The 21463-nt window shown below is 40.2% G+C and overlaps 1 protein-coding gene across 9 annotated transcripts in view; it reads right to left on the bottom strand.

Annotated features, from left to right (window-relative positions):
- Nucleotides 1-21463, bottom strand: part of BMPER (BMP binding endothelial regulator) — a 158603-nt gene that overhangs the window by 110994 nt on the left and 26146 nt on the right. For 6 of the 9 annotated variants that reach the window (XM_065055159.1, XM_065055162.1, XM_065055158.1 and 3 more), the window contains 4 exons: nucleotides 19911-20010; nucleotides 8651-8733; nucleotides 7019-7109; nucleotides 6120-6202 (listed from right to left, as the gene is read on the bottom strand). In XM_065055159.1, coding sequence (XP_064911231.1) covers nucleotides 6120-6202; nucleotides 7019-7109; nucleotides 8651-8733; nucleotides 19911-20010 — 357 coding nt within the window. Of the gene's footprint in view, nucleotides 1-6119; nucleotides 6203-7018; nucleotides 7110-8650; nucleotides 8734-12659; nucleotides 12710-19910; nucleotides 20011-21463 lie in introns of those variants that run through there. The other 3 variants (XM_065055165.1, XM_065055167.1, XM_065055164.1) reach the window with 2 other exon arrangements.

The raw sequence follows: 21463 nt of genomic DNA, 5'->3' as shown, positions 1-21463 counted from the left end.
GTCCTGGACACTCTTTCTCTGTACTGCAAGAGGTTGTTCATGCAATACACAGTCAGGGGATGTTGTTAATCAGCATTTACTTAGGCTCTTCAGGCTTCTAGTATAACTTAATTCATTAATTATCCCCAAAACATCTTGGATCAATAAACTGGAAAAACAGTCTCTATCTAAACAACAGTCTTATAAAGACAGAGCTCCTTCATCCAATTCCAGCATTTCCACCCTTCTTTTCTAGCAGGAAAAATTCCCCTCAGTAATCTCCCAAATCGTGCTTTTATCTTTTTTCACATGCTTCTTCCACACTTCCTTCTATTGAGGACAGAAATATGATATGATATCCTATGATATAAAGCACCATGAGCACTCATCTTTCACTGGTGGCCATAAGTGGAAAAGAAGGAAGAAAAACTGGAGGTAGACCCCACTGACTGCACAGCCAGAGGAGCATGGACTGTGCTGACACATGGAAAGTAAATTTGAACTAAATCCCGAAGAGCAGGACAGACAAGCAAAAGGCTCTGAGGAAGGAAGAGATATGAGAAAGATGCTGCATCTTCTGTGCCCATGATCCTTAAAGAGTCACCTAGATCTTCAGGAAGGTGTTCAATGCTTTTGCTCCCCTGGAAGTGTGCCCAAACATTCAGTTCCTTCCTTCAGTTCTCACCAAAATTTAAAAAGTATGAGAAAGAGTTTCTGCAGCCTGTGCTGGGAACATGCCCAGAGTAGGTGAGCTATGAAGCTCTGCAAGTGGGAGGGATGGAGGACAAAATTTTCTAATATTTTCTAATAGATTTTTTTAAAATGTCCAAACTATTTTTTTTTTAACTTTGATATTTCCAAAATTAAAGGAATTTAATATTTCAGACATGGCACATGTAGTGTACAATCCCCATGGAAGTCGGTATACTTTTTGAAGTCTGAAGAAAATAAAATAAAAAATAAATAACAGGACATTCTGTATCTCTGTGCCACACTACTTTTCTTGATGAAGTCCTTGGCCTTCCACACCTATCTGCACAGCCACACTTCTTCACCTACTTGGAAGACTGTGTTTTTATTAGGTTAGTCAGAAAACCAAACTTTCTAGCCTTGCAAAAAATCTGCAGACAAAATACTAGAGGGTTCCCAGAGAGACATGGTGAGCACTCCTCCACATCCCATTTCTGAATATTTACTACTCTCCATTTGCATCCACCCGTAAGCCAACCACTTCTGTTTATGTCACTAACTTCGAGAAAGTGAACACTCCTCCTACCAAAAGACCAACTCTTTCCTTTTCCACCCCTGACTAGAACTCTGTCTCCATTTCTTAGCCCCTGAAGTGCGGGAAGATGGTGTCTGCTGGAGTTTGGAGCTGAATCAAAGCAGCTGAAGTACATGGAAATTTGGGAAGATCAGCATTTGGCACCGCACTGAGGATGGAAATTTGAATTCGGACATAGCTTCTGCTACCAGCCTTCACCGAGGATATATTTAATTGCGTATTCCCCTGAGTTTCCCAGTAGCCTGGAGTACCTCCCCCACAGTCCATTGGGGTGGGAGCATATTTCAGCAGCTCCCAATATCTGTTAAAGCCAAGTCTTTAAAGCAGTATCAGGATGCTTTATCACCTAGCTGACTGCAGGGGTGTGATCCATCTCAGGTATCTTCAGTCATCTCAGAGGCCAGGGAGCCAAGTAGGCTCCCTCTGTAGTTATTGGAGGAAGATAGGCATCTGCAGAGAGTAATCCATGCCACCTCTCTCTCTCTCCATTAACTGAAGAGGAGCCCAGATAAGCAGTTCAGACCAGACACATTGCTTCTGAGTGGCTGGAGCTAGACAAGAAGAATTCCACCCTCAGTGTCCAAAACACTAACATATGTAGTTTCTCATTACTTACTACAGTTGCAATGCCTGTTACTCATTGATTTAAAACCAGATTTTCTCGGTGTGATATCCTTTTCTTCGTGCAAAACTTTCGTTAAGCAGTTTTTGCACCCTAGCACTCAGGAACATAAGTGACAAGACATTTCCTGCACAGACCCACAAGTACACCCGCAGACCAGCAGCCATGTGCATCTTGAGCACACCTGAGCAGCAGTGTATAAGCCCCCAATGATCCAAAGGAGATGGAGCAGAGGTTGCTTTTAAATTCAGCTCTCCAAGGGTCCTAAATCCCTGTGCTCTGCTTCCAGCCATTTGGGTTTCACTTGCTTTGAATTGTTTCAGAAGAGCAGCTAAGAGGCCAACTTTGCTTTTAAGAAACGATGCTGCTTGGTGACCAAACAGGCATGACCACACTGCTGATGGTCACCCCCATGACATGCCTCCGTGCAGGACAGCCAGACAGAATGACCCTTCCTGCTCCCAGCAATGCCATAATCCAGCCTCCAACCATTCCCAGAGCGGGTCCATTCCCCTTCTCCCCACGGGGGTGTGGAGAAAAACAGGTCCTGGGCTGGGGCGTCTCCATGGTGCTGCGTGTTCTCAGCATGGTGGTACCTCGTACCACTGCATGCCTCGCATGCCAAAACACACAGCGCCCATGGTCTGGGTAACAGCGATGTGAGTCAAAAGGGGGTAGTTATGAGTTTGGATACTACCATTTAAAGATAAGCTTCTCCATGGTTACTGCTCTCATGAAAGGTCACTTTCCTGCCAAACCTCCTCTCCTCCCTCCCTGTTTTTCCCTCCTTCCCCCTCCACTATATGTTGTTTTTTTTTTTTTCCAAACGTGCTACATCAAAAGAGAAAATGAAAACATTTAAGATAATCACTGTCTGAGTATTTTAATGCAGGCTGTAGGAAAGGAAACATGTAAGCCAAGTGCTCTCACTGTGCAAGCAGAAACAGACTCTCGACCTCGTAAAAGTAGTATCTGAGAAATAACACTTGATTAAAGCAGCCAGTCCTTCATTTAAGTAGGTGCTTATGGTAGGGAAAATATCCAAGGTTTCTCTAGAACAGGCTGCTGGCCTATCACGAAAACCAGGAACAGGCCAGACAGATGAATTATTGTGAGACAGCTGGGTTTCAGCCGGGGTGTGAGGAGATCCCTATTATCCCGTCCACCTTTCTTACACAAATGCCTCTCCCCAGAGAAACAGAGTCATTAAAAGCCAGCTCATTCGCTCCTGACAGGCAATACACATTGAGTGAGAGGTGATACGTTCACATTTTCAGCGAGAAATCTTAGTCGCCCCAAGGAGTGGCTCACTCAGAAGAGCAGTAATGGAATACATGGACTTTCATCTCCACCTCGCTGCCGCCAGCATGGCCTGGCTCAGTAGCAACCCAAAAGTTATTAGCTAATGGGTTGTCTTGGTGACCTACATGGAATGAGTTTGGTCCGGTTTTCAGCAGACAATAGCTAGAACCACAAGCAGTGTCAAACAAACTGTGCTAACAAGGTGAGTGTGCGGCAGGTAATGGCTGGGTGAATTGCCCATGTGCAGCCATGGTTTCCCCACCCCTCCGGGCTGAAGAGCGCAGGGGAAGCCTCAGCCACCCTGCTGCACTGAGACAGGCATCCCCAGCTCCTAAATCCCCCTTTTGTTTCCACTCACACAAGCAAAGCATGTTAAAAACAATGAAACATCGTAACAACTGTTTCACATTCTTTAGGGGCCCGGCAGTACCTATTAGGCACCAACTTGAGCTGAAAATACCACAAACTTGAACTACCAAAGAGCTTTCCAAAGACTGGGTCCCACAGTCCAGGCCCGCTGACGTGTGATGACTTTTGAGTGCATCATTTTGCAACGGTAAAATTCCTTTTTTGTAATTCCTCATTTTAATACATAAAGTGAGTGTAAGACAGCCTTACATCTCTCCAGAAATACAAACCACAGCCATCCCTCTACTTTGCTCCTATTTAACGCTACCTGCAGTCCCAGTCTGAGCAATCCCAAGGATACTGACAACCTATGAAGTCCAAAATAATCCACTGTTAGAAAAGCTTGCTCCCAAGTAAAATGCAGAATTCACCCTGAAGTGAAAGTGGCTTGAATCCTTACACCACAACCCAAAAATACCTTGGCAATAATTTGCGCCACTTCTTCTGCCACATGTCCATAATCAACTCACTAAATAGTTACAATCTGAAATCCTAGAAGAAATCTAATTTGTGGTTAGGAGCTGCCTTTCATCTGTTAAAGCCTGCACAAGTTACAGAACATCACACAATCACACACAAGCTTCTTGCCACCACATTGCATGACTAGACAGGTCTCTTTAAATAAGACATCCACCAACTGCTTAGCTAAGAGATTTACTGGGGACCCCTCCCCAAAAGAGAATTAATGTAAAGCACTCAGCAACCGCTATCACAGCCATGAGGATGCCTTCATTATTTGTTTTGAACTTAAATTATGTAGGAATTAGCATGGAGCCAAATTCTGAAGGAAACAGGCAAGAGCGCGAAAACAGGCATTGCAGAGAGAAGGAAGGGAGGTCAGGTGTGTCTTACACATAGATGGCATTTATTTTGCTGTCAGTAAGACTCAGAATTAGAGCTGAACTTTTTATAAAGATGCCATTAACATCCAAAAACCATCATACCATTTTTCTCAGAAGAGATCATTAAGCCTCTTGATTGAGGCTTTAAATGTCTTGCTATCGGTAGCTGATGCATTTCCTTCTCTAACATAGCTGAGACTGGTAACTGTCAAGGAAAGCCCGACAGGCCTGACCCTATATTCCTATATTTCTTTATATTACTCTTCCCAAATATCTCCCACCTCCCATGCTCTTCATGGCAAAGTTGCTTTTGATATTTAGGGAACAAAGGAAGGTTGATGAAGGAGATATCGGCATACCAACAAGCAGGTGATAGGCAATAACTGTACAGTACTTAGAAACAAGCAAAGTACAGGCCGAAAAGTCTTAAGCATGTCTCCACAGATTTCTCAACCATTCAGACCTGCCTTTCCCTGAGGAACATGACTGAGGAAAGCCAGAGTGTGAAGCTACTGCTTTACAGCTGAAGCTGAATTGGAAAGGGAACCCACCAAGTACAGAAGGAGCCTGGGACAGGAGGCAGTCAGCAGAGCGGGAGCCCAGGGCATACATATATCACTGTGACATGTGTGACAGTTTATTTTCATTACTACAGGATTAAAACTTAAATAAAACTCAAGCAAAAGGACCTGAGCAGCCTAATTCGCCACAGGACAAGTGACAAATTAGTGTAAATTAATTTTTCAGATTACCAGGATTTTTTTCCCCACAACAATCCCACAACAACAGAACAAAGTTCTCTGCAGCAGCTTCATTAAATATGTGTGTGCCTATGTATACATTATTTTTTACATTCTATCATTCTCTCCTCCCTTTAAAATTTTATTTTCATGACAAAGGAGAGCTGTGCTTAGTGCTGACAAAACTCTCAGCTTTCTCCTGAAATGTAAAGTTCTGACACCTTGCATTTTCTGCTGATAACCAGCCCATCAATTGGAACAAAAGCGGTGATTCGAACTTTGCATTTTACTGGTCTCACAGATCACACCAATGAAGTCAAAGTTATCTGCCCCAACTCATACAGCATTATCTTTTAACTTAAAGGAAGTGAAAGAGAAGCCTGTGCTCATCACCCAAAGGATGCAATTATTACTTCCTCTCTATATTGTTTTCAGTCAAGAATAAAATCCAGGATATGACCTTTTCATTAAGCATCAAGACAAAATCCACCTGGGACAGCCTAAGAAGGCTACCCTCATCCTTTCACTCAGCAATTCAGAGCAAAGGCAGTTGCCACATACAGCTGAAAGGAATCCTTGTGCAAGATCTGTTTAAGGAAACATCTAATAAACGTTGATCAACAGATGAAACCCAAAAAGCTTTCTGTCTCCTCCTGCATGATCCCATCACAAAATAAAGCGTCACAAATTTAACACATCAACCCTCTCCCAAATATCCTGCTCTATCTGTGTACAGTGTAAGGCTGACAAAAGGATTATAAACTGAGAATATGAGTGATATAATGTATTAGTGCAGTAAAATCTTCAATAGAAACCTGAGCTCCAAGAGAAGAATGCATAATAGTGTTGAATGCCTTATATTTTTTGCTTTGTTCTGGCAATAATAACGTGCCTTTTGAAGTTCATACAGGGAGATACAATGCCAAAAGGCAAATACTTACAATACAAGAACACTTGGTACATTTATTTCCTTCAGGCCTAAATTCTTCTCCTTCATTGTAGTGCCTCCCTTCAAATATACAACCTGGAAACAGCATTTGAATAAGTTTAGCTCAGGATAGCATACTGCCTTTTTGCTACAGTACACCCCACCACAGGACAATATGAAAAGCAAATTGTACCATCCTACCTGACACAAATCACTCAAGAAGCCCAAAATATATTTTGGGGGGAAAGAAAGCATCTTTCCATGGCAGATAAATTTGCAACAGCAGAGTTAAGGCGAAGTCAAGACATCCATTAAAAGTGGCTTTGAAATATTTTTCTAAGTTGTTTGTTTTTTACGACTCATACTTACTCCATCAGTTTATATTAGATGTTGGCAGAAGTTTTAACAAATTAGAATATAATAAACCCATTATATTGTAACTGGAACAGTGCTTACCTACAAAACTTCTGTTAAAATCAAATTAGCCTATAAAACCATGTTAATTTGCCACTGTGCTTCACAAAGATAACCCATTCCCACTCCCCTTCAAAAAGGGAGTCTCCTTTTTTAGGATTACTCTTATCTTTCACCTTCTAACAAAAGCCCAGTCATCAGACAGGCAAACCCAGATGACAAACCCTCTGAAAAACGATGAAAATACATATGTGGCTATTGCTTATGCATCTCCTAGTCTGCATGTCTTCTACTAGAAAATATTAAGCATGCTCTTCTTGTGCTGTTTAGTGCACTTCAGGCCACTGTAGTGCACTAAACAGCACATTTTAAGAACTTGCACATTTGAAGAACTTATAAAGCATAATGAAGAAATTAGAGGCAGCCTCCCAGGTAATGATGGTTATTATTAGAAATGCAGTTGCACTTGCAGAACAGCATCTTCCCATTAAATCTCACCTGGACACACAGGACAACATGTTCCCATGAGTCTGGAAGGGTTTTTGCAGTGAACAACACACTGTACCTCCGACTCTACTATTACTCCTTCCTGAAAAAGAAGCAGACCAGACATGCTCATTGTTAGTGCTGTGACTGCTTTAACAAGCAAAATTCCACAATTACTAGTGGTACAACTAAAGCATAGCACATGCTGTGGAGCACTGGATTTCAAAAGCTCTTTTCTTTCTGTACCTGCTGCCTGGTATTAGGATTCAGGTTAATTCACAGTCAAAAGATCCAGTTGAGTCTCCTTGACTCCAGACCCAGGATTTGCCTTCAAATGCATCAGGTAAGAAACTGAGCACCTTCTTAGAAAAAGGAATCCTGCTTTATCAGGAATCCTTAACCTCAGTAATCTCCATGCAGTTCTGGTGAAAACAGGCCAGACACAAGGCATTCTCCTCCCTCTCCCCTTGGAAGAAAAAAGGACTTAGAAAGCAGATAAAAGCATCTTGTTCTGTAGAGGGGCGACGCTTATCTTTGATGCTTTGCCTGATAAGTATTAGTAAATTAACATTTCCTGTACTTCTTGTTCAAGAAGTCAAGAGTCCTCCTGAACAAATCTAGGTGTGAGGATCTGTGCACAAAAGGCTGCTATGGTGGGGTTTTATTCCACTTGCAGCTTTGCATTTGGAGGCAAGGGAAACCTGTTTTTTAAATGTATGGGTCTAGAGTAAACAGGATAACCTGGGTTTGCATTTATACACTAAAACAGGCAATAAATAATTGCTCATTTAATGTAGCTAGTAGTGATCAGACTACCTAAATTCAAGCTGTATCTTTTCATTAAGTGTAAGGATACAGAATAATTCTGCTCAAACATTATTCTTCTTAGTACTTTTGTCTTTAGAAACATGGGTGGGGTTTGTAGAGCAGAAGTATCACAGAAAAAAGAGTAAAATCTTGAAGCATCTTTTTCTTATTTGTAGAAGCTCTTCATACTCATTCACGTCTCCTCTTTCCAACAGCTGTGATTCTTAGTAGCTGCTATTATTAAAACTGGATCAAATTACCATCAAACATTTCAGATCTGTTCACAGACAGAAATAAAACTATACATAATTACTTGTTTTGTGCTTAAAGGTTGGAAATCTTGTAAATGTTAAGGTTGCAGATAAGCAAGCTACCCAAAATACCACTGTGCCAACAGGACAGAAGCTCAGGAAAATATTTGATTGTGTGTTTCTGTTAAAGAACATCCCAGGTAAAATCCATGGACACATACACATGAAAGTGTGCAATTACTAACATAATAATTTGAATTTCACAAAAGGTTTAGTACACTAAAAAAAAAGGGGGGGGAGGGGTGGATTTATTTCAACATCAAAACAGCAGGAAATGGCACAGCTGCATACGTCTCCTTCAGTAATGTTTGGGTATCGCGGTACTTAGGTCACATATAACCTGTCCTTCTGAGTGTTTGGTTATAGCTAGCCATATCTGAGTGGATTTAAATGACTTTAAATGCAAAGTCCATATTGTGCTTTGGGTATAAAATATTTCAGCTTACTTGGATTGGATAAAAAAAGGCTCAGAACTTCATGGGAAAAGCCTGCAACTCAATTAGCATGATGCTGATGATATCCTTACCTGGCACTGGTATGTAACACAGGGATTGCTAGGGAGGTGCCATTTCATAGAGCTGTTGTACGTATTTCCTCCAAAACTGCAATCTAGGAGAGACAGAAGCGTCAGTCTGGCTGAATACAATGATCCCGTGGGAGGCTGCTGCTGAGGATCACAGAGCACCGTCCTCAATGTGCCCCATCCTGTACCCTGGGTTAACAGAAGAGGTAGAGCTGAGAGTTGGGACTGATGAGAGGGATCATGCCTTGGGAGGGCTTACAGCAACACCTCCCAGACATCTTCTCCTGGTCCATGACCGGACAAGCTCTTTACAAACTACAGCTATGCAAGACCAACCAAAATCAGTGACAATTTACCTAAAAATAGAGGTTGGTGGCTATTTTGCTGTCCATTCAGGAGCTGTTCAGCCACCCGTGCACTGGAGAGGGGAGAGGGAGGAGAGAGGGTAAGAGAAGATCTGGAAACACTCATCATCCAGCCTGGCTGTGCTATCCTCATCCATTAATCAAAACCCTTGGGAGAGCTCTTCAGCCAACACAGATCACAGATGCACTGACATCAGCAGAGCTACTCCTCCTTTACACCTTTTCACCTTCATAACAGAAGGGCTTAACATCCACATAAACTAAAAGCCATGAGGCCCTTCTGTGTGGGTGGTGAATCTCTCAGTGGGGACATTTTGGAGTCCCACAGGGTTTGGCTTTATATGTCTTTGTGTGTTATATGACAACGTTGTTAACAGCGAATAGGTTGGTTTGCCCATACACAGGCTCAGCATGCATTTTTTTGTGCATAATGAAGCTTCCTTGAGCTGTTTGGAAAAAAAAAAAATGAAAACATTAATTTTCATATTTCTGATTACATGATCCTACTCGTGTCCCTTCCCACTCTTCCTTTGTTTTCCGGTACTTTGCAAAAGAAAAAACAAAAAAGGTTAACAAAGAAAATAATAAAATACCTCACCAGAAAAGTAAACTTGAAAATGTATACTAATTGCAAATAAAATATTTGTTTTAAAAGAGTTAGTTTATTAAAACAGAATTATTTCAATTAAAAATTACTGCTCTGGAGAGCTGAAAAGTTTCTGAAAAAAAAAAAACAACCACAAAACAAAACAGAAGTATGCCATTTTCTGCAGGAAAAAAATGCCCTTTTTTCCATATACTGCTCTAAGGGTTTTTTCCCAGTCTATTTTATTCAAAATGAGCTTGATCAAAGAGCCCATGAAACCAACGGGAGACTTGCCAGAGACTTTGAAACACAACATAGAGTCACCAAGTACAAAACCACAATCAATCAAATGATGGCCACGGCACCATTCTCTTTCTACACCCTACCTCAGCAGCTATTCTAAGTCACTCTATGCTGTGTAGTGCACTTTGTCCCAAACTGCTTTTGGCTACATTTTATGCCCTTCTGAAAATAAAGGTAAGTTATCAGCCCTACACCAGTAAATTTTTGAGCTCACTGTATAAGAAAACTTGAGAGTCACAGCTCTGAACTTAAAATACCTAGAAAAACATTTTGCATTCAACCCCAAATTTAAATGAAACTTGATATACAGAGATCATTTCCAAATGTATTAACTGCCTCCAGTTAAGATCTTAAACAACAGAAGACTTGTACTTCAGGATTTGCAGTACTCAGACATTTTTCCAGGCTCAGTACAGAGCCACATAGGAGAAATTTGCTGACACTGTGGCCATTTCACTTAACTAAGCTGAAACAGGTATGTTTTCAAAAGAATTGATCAGTAGTCAGAGACCTGGCTGTGATAATTTAATCTTTGATAAATATAGAAAGGTAAAAAGTTTTAATCTGAATCTCACTTTTTTAAAGTAGCCAAGTCCCTATGAAGCTTTCTTGAATAATAAAAAAAATGTTCAGAGTCTCAGTATATTAATAAAGATTTGTGTGAGCTCTTATGCATGCAAGGCAACATGTCAAAAGAAGAACATGAAGCCCTACACTCCTCTTAAGCATTTTGAAGTTGCATTCTGAAAAACACCTAGCTGACTTTGTAGCACAGTCTCACTTAGTGCCCACTGGAAATTCTGACAAATAGCAGAGCCTGTTCAATGCATTTTGGTGTTCTCAGGTTGCAGAAACCCAGGCCATACTGGTCCCGGTTTGAGAAAGAGTTTACACATGTGCTTGACTCTCAAGATGGAACAAGCTGTGTTGTTAAATACCTTTGCATGTTTATTACTGGATGGATCTGGTGTCTTCAACACCATGTAGAATCAAGGGCCAGGTTGGAAAGTACTACTGACTGCAAAATGCTTTGCATATTTGCTCACCAATTATGCTCTTTGATTTGAAGTGTTCTCTCTGTAAGAAAGATAGTGACCATGGGCTAATCTGCATGTACAGATGTGCATATTAAACTGAAATTTTCAGTTCAAGGACTAGTCTGGTTGAGAAAGCAGGAAGGTGGTATATTTGTGCAGTCACACTGCTCTTGCTTGAAGTGCATATCCAAGCTATGCTACAAAATCCTCTGCCTCGCTGTGCCAGCTGTTTTCCCTGTGGAAAACAGCAAGGAGGAAGCCAAACCCCACCTGCCCATGAGCCACTTCTGTCACTGATACATGGTGCTGGCAGCACCAGGGCATGGTACACCAGAAGTAGCTCTGGCAGGGAGAGCTTGTAGGCAGCAAAGGCAAAATCTAGAAATGGAAACCAGGATGGAGAAGTCTGCAGAAGCACTGGAGATACTAAGACCATTCCCACGCTTCGGCACAGGCCAGCAGGTTGAATAAGGGAGTTGGAGGAGCATCATGCGAGCACCAGCATGAGGCACAGTGGGAGCTGGATTTCAGCAGATGCTCAGTTGAAGAAAACACACAAACACCGTGGAGAGTCAGCCAGTAACACAGGCAGGCCTGGTGAGAGCTGCCTGAGGGTCAGGCAAACTGAAGACAGAGCAAGAAAGGAAATGTTTTACAATATCCAGGTAAGATTTTAACCTGTCCCTGACCACAGATGTGCCCTGATACTCTGCCCTTTGTATGTCTCAGAGTTACACCCTCCACTCACTCTTCAAAAGGAAAAAGAAACAAAGCCCACATCCTCACTTTCAACGTACATATCTCTCAGCAGACACTTGCAAACATACACACAGAATTTCCTAGCCCACCTATTCATAGAACGGAAGTTCATGAGCCTCAGCTAAATTCAGGTGAGTTGAAATCCACCTGTTTCCATGCATGAACTCAGTTGAGCTATTCTAGCTCATCCATGGTGAAAGGTTCATCATACTTGACTTGGAAAGTAGAGGTCGCTGAATAGCTCATGACCAAAAGCACCAGCAAAGTCCCTGATGCCAATTTCTACAACCAAGTATAGTGGAACATACTTCAAGTTCCTAACAGCCATTTTAATTCCCTTTGGAAATATTATTAACTTGCTGTCTCCATCTGCCATGTGAAAGGTAGAACAGAAGAAAAGAATAAATCAAGAAAGATCAGAGCTTAGCACAGTCACTGAAACGCCATCCTCACTTCTGCTTGAATACATACTTTAAACAAAACTATAAAAGAAAGGGCTACACAGAGCAGGTTTTCAAGAGGGGAACACGAAAAGCCTGAGAATGTTCTAAGTAGTAAGTACATCAAAAGTAACAGACTTGACATTAATAGGTAAGCTAGATCCCGTGACATATACCCCATAAGGAAAACGTTTAGGATTCAACATAGAGGAGGAAGTTCAATATCAGCAGTCTACATCAATTTTAATAGAGCTAAGGTGATACGTATCAGTCAAGGAGTATGTCCTATTTTTTTTTAGTCTTTCCTGCTTCTTTCTTTAAGAATAGCTAGTGTTTTATTAATGTAAAATATTAACTTTTGGTTAGTTGTAGGTTTTGTTCCTACTACCTACTTCAACCCAATAGTTCAGATAAGTCCTGGATAAATATGCAAGCTGAAAGTTGCTTATCTGAATCAAACCAAACCACTGTATACTTTTAAGTTGGTCAGTTGTTGTATATGCAATGGAAACTACTGATTACCTTCTAGTTCCCTCATAAAGGCAAAATGATCCTCTAGACTTCACACATTCCTGCACAAAAAAAATGACGATATAATAGTTAAGTCACTTCTAATTTACTAATGTAGCTATTTTTTTTTTTCAATATTGTGCATGCCTTACTTGAGCACCTTAGTTTTAAACATAATAAACCAATCTTTGGCTGACTTCGTTTGAAAGAGATCAAATTAATTCCAAAACAAGCATCCTCACATGGAATTGGACTGGAATAACAAAAGAAGCAAAATATAGCAGATTTTGTTATTGGCATGTGGACAAGTTGACGATCAGGAAGCCATTTGTCTTTCCAAATGCAGTAACATTGTTAAATGACCTTCTCTTTTTTTTCCTTCCCCAGACACTCCAGCACAGAGCAGTATCATGAAGATAGAGAAATTGACTGTAAGAGACAGTTCAGTAGTGCTAAAGCTCAGCCAGGGTCCTGAGGACTTCATTAAAAACAAGCCTTTATTACTCAATTTGACATTGCCTAATAAGATTCCAGAAGAGACTTTTGCTTATTTTAGGCTAATGAGAATTTTATAGACAAGTCATTTCCTTATTCTCCAAAGAGAAAGTGATAAATTGGTGCACAATAGACTGGCTCCCCATCCCTCATTTCTTCAGCATCTTTCTTCTCTTATTAAGTCTTTTTCTTGCTTTCCCTCCACTTCTCCACTTTCTATTAAAAAAAAAAAAAAAAAAAAAAAAAAAAGAAAGAAAAAAAAAAGAGAGAAAAGAAGTAACCTCTCTATTGGCATGGAAAATAAACATTAGGAAAAAGAAAACTGCCAGAAGACATGTTTTATTTAGTGTTTGACAAATTAATCCTCAGGGAGGTATCTAGGCATGCTAACGCTAAATACCAGTTCTAGCCAAAAAAAAAAAAAAAAGAAAAAGAAAAAAAAAAAAATCAAAAAAGTCCCACCACAACACCAAACAAAAAAACCCCAGCAATAATTTGCACATTCTGCAGTATATCCCTGGCATGAAATCTGTTGGCCAAAATAGGAGAATCATGAATCACACACATACACCTATTAGAAAATATATTTTCACCTCTTAATGATGGTAAAGCCATTGACAGCTACTAGAAAACTGAACTTCCTATTGGGTAGCCCTGGTCTTCATTTGTCAACACAGAAGCATGAAAATATAAACAAAATCTCCCAAGTTTATTGTCTAACTCTAAACAGTGAAAATCCAACCCTTTCCTCTGTAACTGAGTGCAATCAAATATTTTTGCAGCTGAGACAATGCAATTAAAATACCCAAGGGATGCAGGGCACAGGGGCCGTAAAAAGGGCGTACGACAGAGTGGAGCAAAGTGGCCAAGAGGGTGAGCGGTGCAGGACTGTGCGGTTCACAGGCATGTGATGCAACACAGCTCACAATTGCTGAACAAACAGTGGCAGAAATAGACATCAAGTCCTCCCTGTGCTTTGGTTTTGCCCACTGCACCCCACTAGAACTCGGTTTCACCTTCCCAGACGTCTTGTGTTTCACCAATATATTTAGGGGGTGAAAGTCACTCTGCAGGATCCATAAGAATCTCATGATCCAAAATGCCACTTAGTTAGAGCTGCTGCTGATTCCTGAGCTGATACTTGATGTGTTTGCCAAGCCTGGCAGCTGGAGAACTGTGACCTCTCATGGCTGCGAGGAGCATCATGAATAATGCTGCTTGGTGAAACAATTATTCGCCATTTATACCTGATTGCCTCATGCCAGCAAAATAATTCATGATCAGTACAACTTACCGCTTCAAAGTCAGATGGTACCAGAAATTCTTATTCCAGTGTTAACTGTATTAAAATGTTTACTGTGTCGTTCCAGATAAACGCATGAATGTTGTGTAAAGCCTCCATCCTGATCTTGAATTTCCTTTCACTTTGCTGCACTGGACACAATGCCCACACACAAGGTACAAGAGCATCCATGTATGGCCACAGTGGTTTTATGCCATTTTCTAACACAAAACTCCTGAAAAGCCTCTCTCTGATTGTAAAAGGTGGGGTAACTGATGTTTGGCAGCGCTAGTATTTATGACAAAACAGTTCATAAAAGCTCCTGAAGTAAATGAAGAATTACAGTAATCAAGGTATCAAGAAAATCTGAAATTTGAAGTACTACTGAATCCTATAATATACACCAGACAGTCAAGGGATATGAAACATATGTGCTAAGACCTTTGTAGAAAGAGTTAAAAGAAGCGGTAGAGAGATAGAGACCTTTTCTTAGCCATACAAGAAGTAACCAAAGCAGACACCATGATGATACTGGATGATACTTTCCTTAGTGGCTGTATGTGACTGATTCAAAATCCCATCCTCTACTGAAAATACAAAGCTAGAAACTGAATGAACATTGAGATGAACCTGTACCTCTATCCTCAAGAAACTGAGGCAGAGCACAGTACCAAGAGACTGAGAGGCAGTGAGAAGGCTGAAAGAAAAGTTAAACTTGATTATGTCCCCAAACAATCTCTTTCCATAACCAGTCTCTCTCAGATACCAAGACTAGATTATTCAGATGAGAGTGGAAAAGATTTTAGTAGGAAAACATATTATTATCTTCCCAGCCCATTATGCCTCCATCCATGTACTGGGTTGCACTCTGGTCTCTGAAAGCTTGCCTCAGGACATGCAAGGATGGGCTGCAAGTTATAGTGCCCCACTGGGGCCTCACACAAAGACCTCCCTCCCCTCTCTTTTACAGCAGGGCACCAAACTTGTATCAGATATCTCATGCTAGGGGTGTCCACAGGCAAACAAAGTGCCGAAGGTATGCATGGCTCCTGCAGAGTGTTCGTAGAGTAGCCAGAACACTGATAAACTCATAACCTCCTTCTAACTTCCTTTGCAAGCCAGCTCTAATAGTTGAAATTGGCTGCAATCCTCAACCATAACATTTGATATCCTTTCCAAGAAATACACAATTAACTGGGATAGCTTTGGATATTCAGTATTCAGGGGAACTAGTGCTGCTGTTGCCTGAGCTGTGATTCCATTCTCTGGTAGACTCCAGATCAATGGAGCACAGCATGTGTGTTAACCTCTAAGATCATTAATTAATAATAATAATTAAAAAAAAACAACCTACAGTAACTCTCAAAAGTTAGCAAAGGCAGAAAGAGCGAATTTGCACACAGGAAGTGAAAGAAACTTCAGAACAACAAGACATATCTGTTTGAACAAATACCCACCAATTTTATGTTTGCACATCCATGGAAGATTCATATTCTTAGAATAAAATAGTAGAATATGCTACACAATTTTAGAAACGCAAACTTACGCAGCCCTAAGACAGTAATATCACTTCTTTAGAGAGCAAATAACTTACTAGAGGTTTAGAGAGCTCTATATCCAAGTGACAGGTCTCCATCCAACTAAGTAAGAAAATGCTGCCAACTCTGTTTCTATAATGTCAGTGATTTCACATGTTTTCATTAAGCATATTAAATAAAATGAGAGATGAAAAGCGGCCTATTTATCCCATGCTAAAGTAATAAGAGGGATTAATTTTTTAATATTTTCAAAATGAAAAGCATGCTAGAGGTATATAGTATGTTTTATAAACTACAGTAAGTGATTCTCAAAAGAATAATCTCACTGAAAGTTGTCACTATTATACTTAGTTGCTTGTGGCAAGGAGCCATAATCATGGGCCTACATTTCTTTGTTCCAGATTTTGCACAAACACACAGTAAAAGAGAGTCTTGCCTCACCAACTTTACTGTCCGAGGTCCTATGAACCTGAAGTCAAGAACAGTGTTAAAACACATTGTTAGCCTGGAGGATTAAAATCTTAAGTAAAGCCAAATCTCTTAATATCTTAGGGATAACATGTTGTTTCCACCACAATGAATTTTCTGATTGCAAAAGCTATACTTGCTGCTGTTTCTTATTTTTTTGTTTATTAGGAAAAAGGAAGAAAGTGCTAGAAATTATCTAAATAGCATGCAAATACCAAAATGTAAGCAAGGGAATTATGCTCAGCAACAACCACTTGCAGGAAAAATTATCTGCCAACAATTCAGTTTCTCCTGGATGAAAAGCTCTACAGACAGGAGTTCAGCTGGATGCACTGTTGCAGGAATATAGTATTTCTTCCTTTCAGACTACTGCCTTGCTCTCAGAGGTGCTGAGCCTACATACCCAGTCCTCATGCACTTCTCATAATAGAGTAAAATATCCTGGCAGCAATGTCACAAATGACTCATGAGTGGTGGTTTCCTTCCTACACGAGCCAATTCTTGAAATAAACCCTTTGGTCTTGATGTTATCCTCCTGATGCTGTACTTAAATGACAGCAACCATTCATTCATTCATTTCTTCACAAGGCAAGAAGACGTGAAGCTGTCAAAGAGAGCTGGCAATAGCCCGTAAGGCCTGATTAAGCTTTTCTGCACTTTGGGAATGAATCCAAGAAAAAAGCCATCAGGTTCTGATGTCTTTTCTTCGTAACATTTTGTTCAGGTTTAGATGAAATGCAATCAGTAAAATAAAAAAAATATTTTTTAAATCCCTGTTTCCCTTTTCCTGCTTGCATTCCTTATGGGCCCTCTGGCAGCCTGACAAATTAGCAACTGAGAACAAGTGCTGCAGGGCCAAGTCCCATCTGCAGCTGAGCTCCATGCGGGGAGTGCCGGGGAGCTGCTGGAACACCAAAGGGAGTAACTGAGGTTCTCTGCAGCCAGGCTGCCATTTGCACGCTTGGTTCCCCAAATACTCCCCATAGGACACTCATTTTGGGTTTTGCACAGAGCAGAGCAATGTTCAGTGTGGCAGGAGAACAAGAAGAACAAGCCTTGCAAACCCCAGGGATAGATGTGGCTCCATCATCCTCTCCATGGCACCTGAACAACCTGGTGACAATCTGTGGCATTTGGACTGCTATAGTTATACAGGTGTATATTTAGCTTTACCTTGTAGAAAGAGCAGAAAAACTTATTCAGAAATTTCTCATTTACTCTGAAAATTAAGCCCTCAAGAGCCTTAAAAAAAAAAAAAAATCTGAAATTTAAAGCTCTTCTTGCATCCTACGCACATAGGAACTGGCATCTTGGATCAGACCAAATGCCCTTCTAGCCCAAACTTGGTTTTCCCTTTTGAGAGTTACTGAGGGTTGAGCTGATCCTGCTACAGAAGTGTCTTTTATGACACTGAGAAACACTTGTTAATAGGTAACTGTCAACTCAGAGCCCAGAATGATGTTTGTATAGTTAGGACTGTTTAGTCCTGTGTACCTATTTATTCTCATCCACATTAACTTCCTTTGCCATTTTGTCATCAGTTGTTCAGTGTCCCAAGAACCTTCTGCAACCCCTAGCAGGCAGCCCTCTTCCTTTACTACACTATAGAGAGGCCAGGTCTGCAGTAGCAAGTTTTGTGTCACTCTCCACTCCTTTTCTAGATTATTTTTGAGAACTTTGACAAGTTGAGATCTTTGCAAGGATCTGCTGGTAACCTTTTTCCATAATGAAAAATAACCATTAATTGTCACCACCTATTAGTTATTCATTGATGAGAAGAGTTTCTCTACAAATTGCTTAGTTTCTTTAGAAGCTTTTGGTGAGGGATCTTGTCGGATGCCTATTAGAAATCCTGGAAGACAACATCAGTTGGATCCCTCTGCCCACATACTTATAACAAATTCTAATTACTAGTATTTTTATAAGACATGAGTCTTCTTCCTTATATTTCAATTATCCACGTGCCTCCTAATTCTATTTTTGACCAGTTTCTATTAATTTTCTGTTAGAGATGTCAAGCATATCAAACTGCAGATGCCAGGCTCAAACCTGTTAATAACATTCTATAGGAACTCACCCCAATTCAAGATCGACAGAATAGAGTCTGAATTAAAATTTTTGTCTAACAATATCCCATACACATTAATATCTGTATGCTTATCTTTGAAAGATTAATCTTCTTTAGAGTAGATCCGTTTCATATTCATATGTGCACATATACATATGTGTGTATATAAAATTTTCATGCAATTGACCAACCATGTATTCCTTTATCAGAATGGAGAATCGGCTTCCAACTTAATCAAACCAATATTTAGGAATCTTGCTATAAAACTGACACAAAACACAATCTGACAAAAGAAATAACTTATGCTTATGTAAAACTTGTAACTACTAATTCTTACTGTTTTAGTAATGCTTTAATTTATCTTTTTTTCCCCTGTTCATTTCCTTTTCTATTAAATGTCAGGCTTTTAGACAAATCCTAGATTTGAGGTTTGCCAAACTTATTGCAAAGTTGCATTACAGAAGCGAATCATGAGCAGAGCAGCTAACACACTTCTGCAACCATCCGGGAAAAACACATATCCGTCATATGTCTCTTCCTTCTGAATTTCAGTGTAATCTGTTTTCCTGCATTTGTATTTCCTCTGGGAAGGCAATAAACGCTTTCATTTCCCAAAAATGTATCCTACACTACCTGACTCTCAGAGCTACTCTATCACCACTTGGGAATTAAACAACAGGGAAAAAATAAAGCTGTCTAAATCTGGCATTCTCTCATCTCATCTCATCTCCATCTCACAACAATTAGTGTTTTAGGGCATATTACTTCCTGCAGCATTATAAAGAAAGATTAGTTTTCAATTTCATCTACTTGCACATTATTCATATGGATAAGTACGGTAGTTACATGCTATACATGCTTACACAAGTAATTTATTCATTTTTTAGGTCTGATAATTAGGTCATTCGAAAGAGCTTGTAAGATACACTGTCAGTCAACAAATAAATGTACTATGTTCAGATTGTCGCTCATTTTGGCTTTAATAAAAATGTCCACAATATTATTATTTCAATAAGAAATAGTAAAATGAATACAATTTAATTGGATTGTTTCTATTATGAGGAGAAATAAAAATAGACTAATTGATTTTGACAAAATATTTCTGACAGATAAAGTTTGAACGGGAAATATCTCTCAAAAGACTGACAATGTAACAATGAAATACAACAAAAATGTATTTCTAAAGGATTGTCATTGTGCAAGAACTAATAATTACAGGATGAATATGTGAATTTATGCGTCTCCATCATCTTTGGAAACATATTGATTTTAATCGTGGTTACTGCCCTTTTCAAGCCTTTGGTGACAGCCAGGTCCCAGATGAGAAGCTCCCAACTTGTCCTATCTCTGACAACACAGATGTGAACTGGTGACACTTTTAGAAGAGGAAAACAAGAGGAAAGGAACCGCACCTTTACAACGCTCACAGCATGCTCCTCTCTGCTTAATTACGAGAGCACAGTCCTTGGAGAGCATCGGACACTTCTCTCTCTTGCATGTCACTTCCTTATTCTGGAAGAAAGAAAAAAAAGGAAAAAAAAAAAAAAAAGAAAGACAAAAGCTATTGCTTAGTTCCTTTAAAACTCAAAATATAAAAAGTGAGGATAGCAATTTGCCCTCTCACTCAGGAGAGGTCCTTGTGATTCAAACACCTTTCTCTCCTTGAAGGAACGCAGTAGAAGACAGTCTCTAAATTATCCAGGAATTCAAGTAATTCAAGTGGTGTTTAAACTCCACTTAGACAGTAATTCATAACCACTACCTGTCATAGTACAGCAAACATGCTCCACTGCAGAAATCCACTTTACTTAAATGAACAACTAGCTACATGATGCTCTTGTTAAAGCATCCTCAGAGTCTTGAGGTGCTGCCCAACGAACTGCACAGCTCAGGAATTGTTTCTCACAGTGACAAAAGGACAGGCAGCTGAGGAAGAGGTGGCACCCTCAGAGAGAACAAAACTCTGCCACTGCTGAAAGTAATTTTTAGCTGGCTGTACTACCTAGCTACCCAGATGGTCTTCAAAAGAGCCTGCATTAGACTATACTAGAAAAGAAACTACTGTAATTCATCTTTCTCCCCAAAATGCTGAAAATCGATGAAACAACAGAATCACTGTATATTATAGTGTCATCTTTCTATGGCAAAAAGCCAGCTCCCAAAGAGCATGTTGACCACATTAAGGAATGTCAATAAGGATGTGCAAAAGCAGACCAAGGAAATATTCCATTTATAGCCTGGCTTGCCTCTGTGGTGTCAACCCTTCTGGTTATCCCTGCCTTTAAATGAGGGCAGAAAACAAATACTTTGAGGGTTTCTTTCAGTGAAATTTTGCTACTTGAAATTCCTGACTGAAAGTAGCCCTCTGAAGCGACCTCCACCTATAGTTAGTACCTCAGTTCATTAAGTGACACAGGTGGCCATTTACTACAGACAAGCACCCATCTCACCCAACCTTATGACTTAATTAGAGACCAAAAAAAAAATCAAAGGGCTAGAAAAATGTAAATCATAAAATGAAAGGGAAAGAAACTGCTTTCCTGTCTTTCTCTTTCTGTCCCTGTGGCCTTATTCAAGGTGCCTGTGAAGGATAACACGTAGCTTTTATTACACTCCAGCTCTTTGTCTGAAATAGGAGGTTTATTTTCTTAAAAGTCACTGCCTGATCTGATGGGAGCTATAAAGGCACTTCAATCTTATCAGTGTAAATGAGGAATCTCTCTCACCAAGCCAGTGTGAAATCAGCAAATGAGAATCAGGCCCTAAAGCGCAGCTGTAGCAGCACAAACAACTACTGTAAAAAGCCAGGTCACTGCTACGTGCTGGCTGCTCTGCATCATTCCCCCATTCCAGATCAAACATTGATGCAATTTAACTGGCGAGTTAAGCTGAATTTATTATGGCAGGTCTGTAGCTCTGGACTGGTGTAAAGTAGCCACGGCACAGCAGTACAACTGGCCCAACA

Source organism: Columba livia, chromosome 2 (assembly GCF_036013475.1).
Source record: "Columba livia isolate bColLiv1 breed racing homer chromosome 2, bColLiv1.pat.W.v2, whole genome shotgun sequence".
NCBI classification, from domain to species: domain Eukaryota; kingdom Metazoa; phylum Chordata; class Aves; order Columbiformes; family Columbidae; genus Columba; species Columba livia.
The sequence above is the reverse complement of the archived record's forward strand: the minus strand, read 5'-3'. Positions and strand labels throughout refer to the sequence as shown.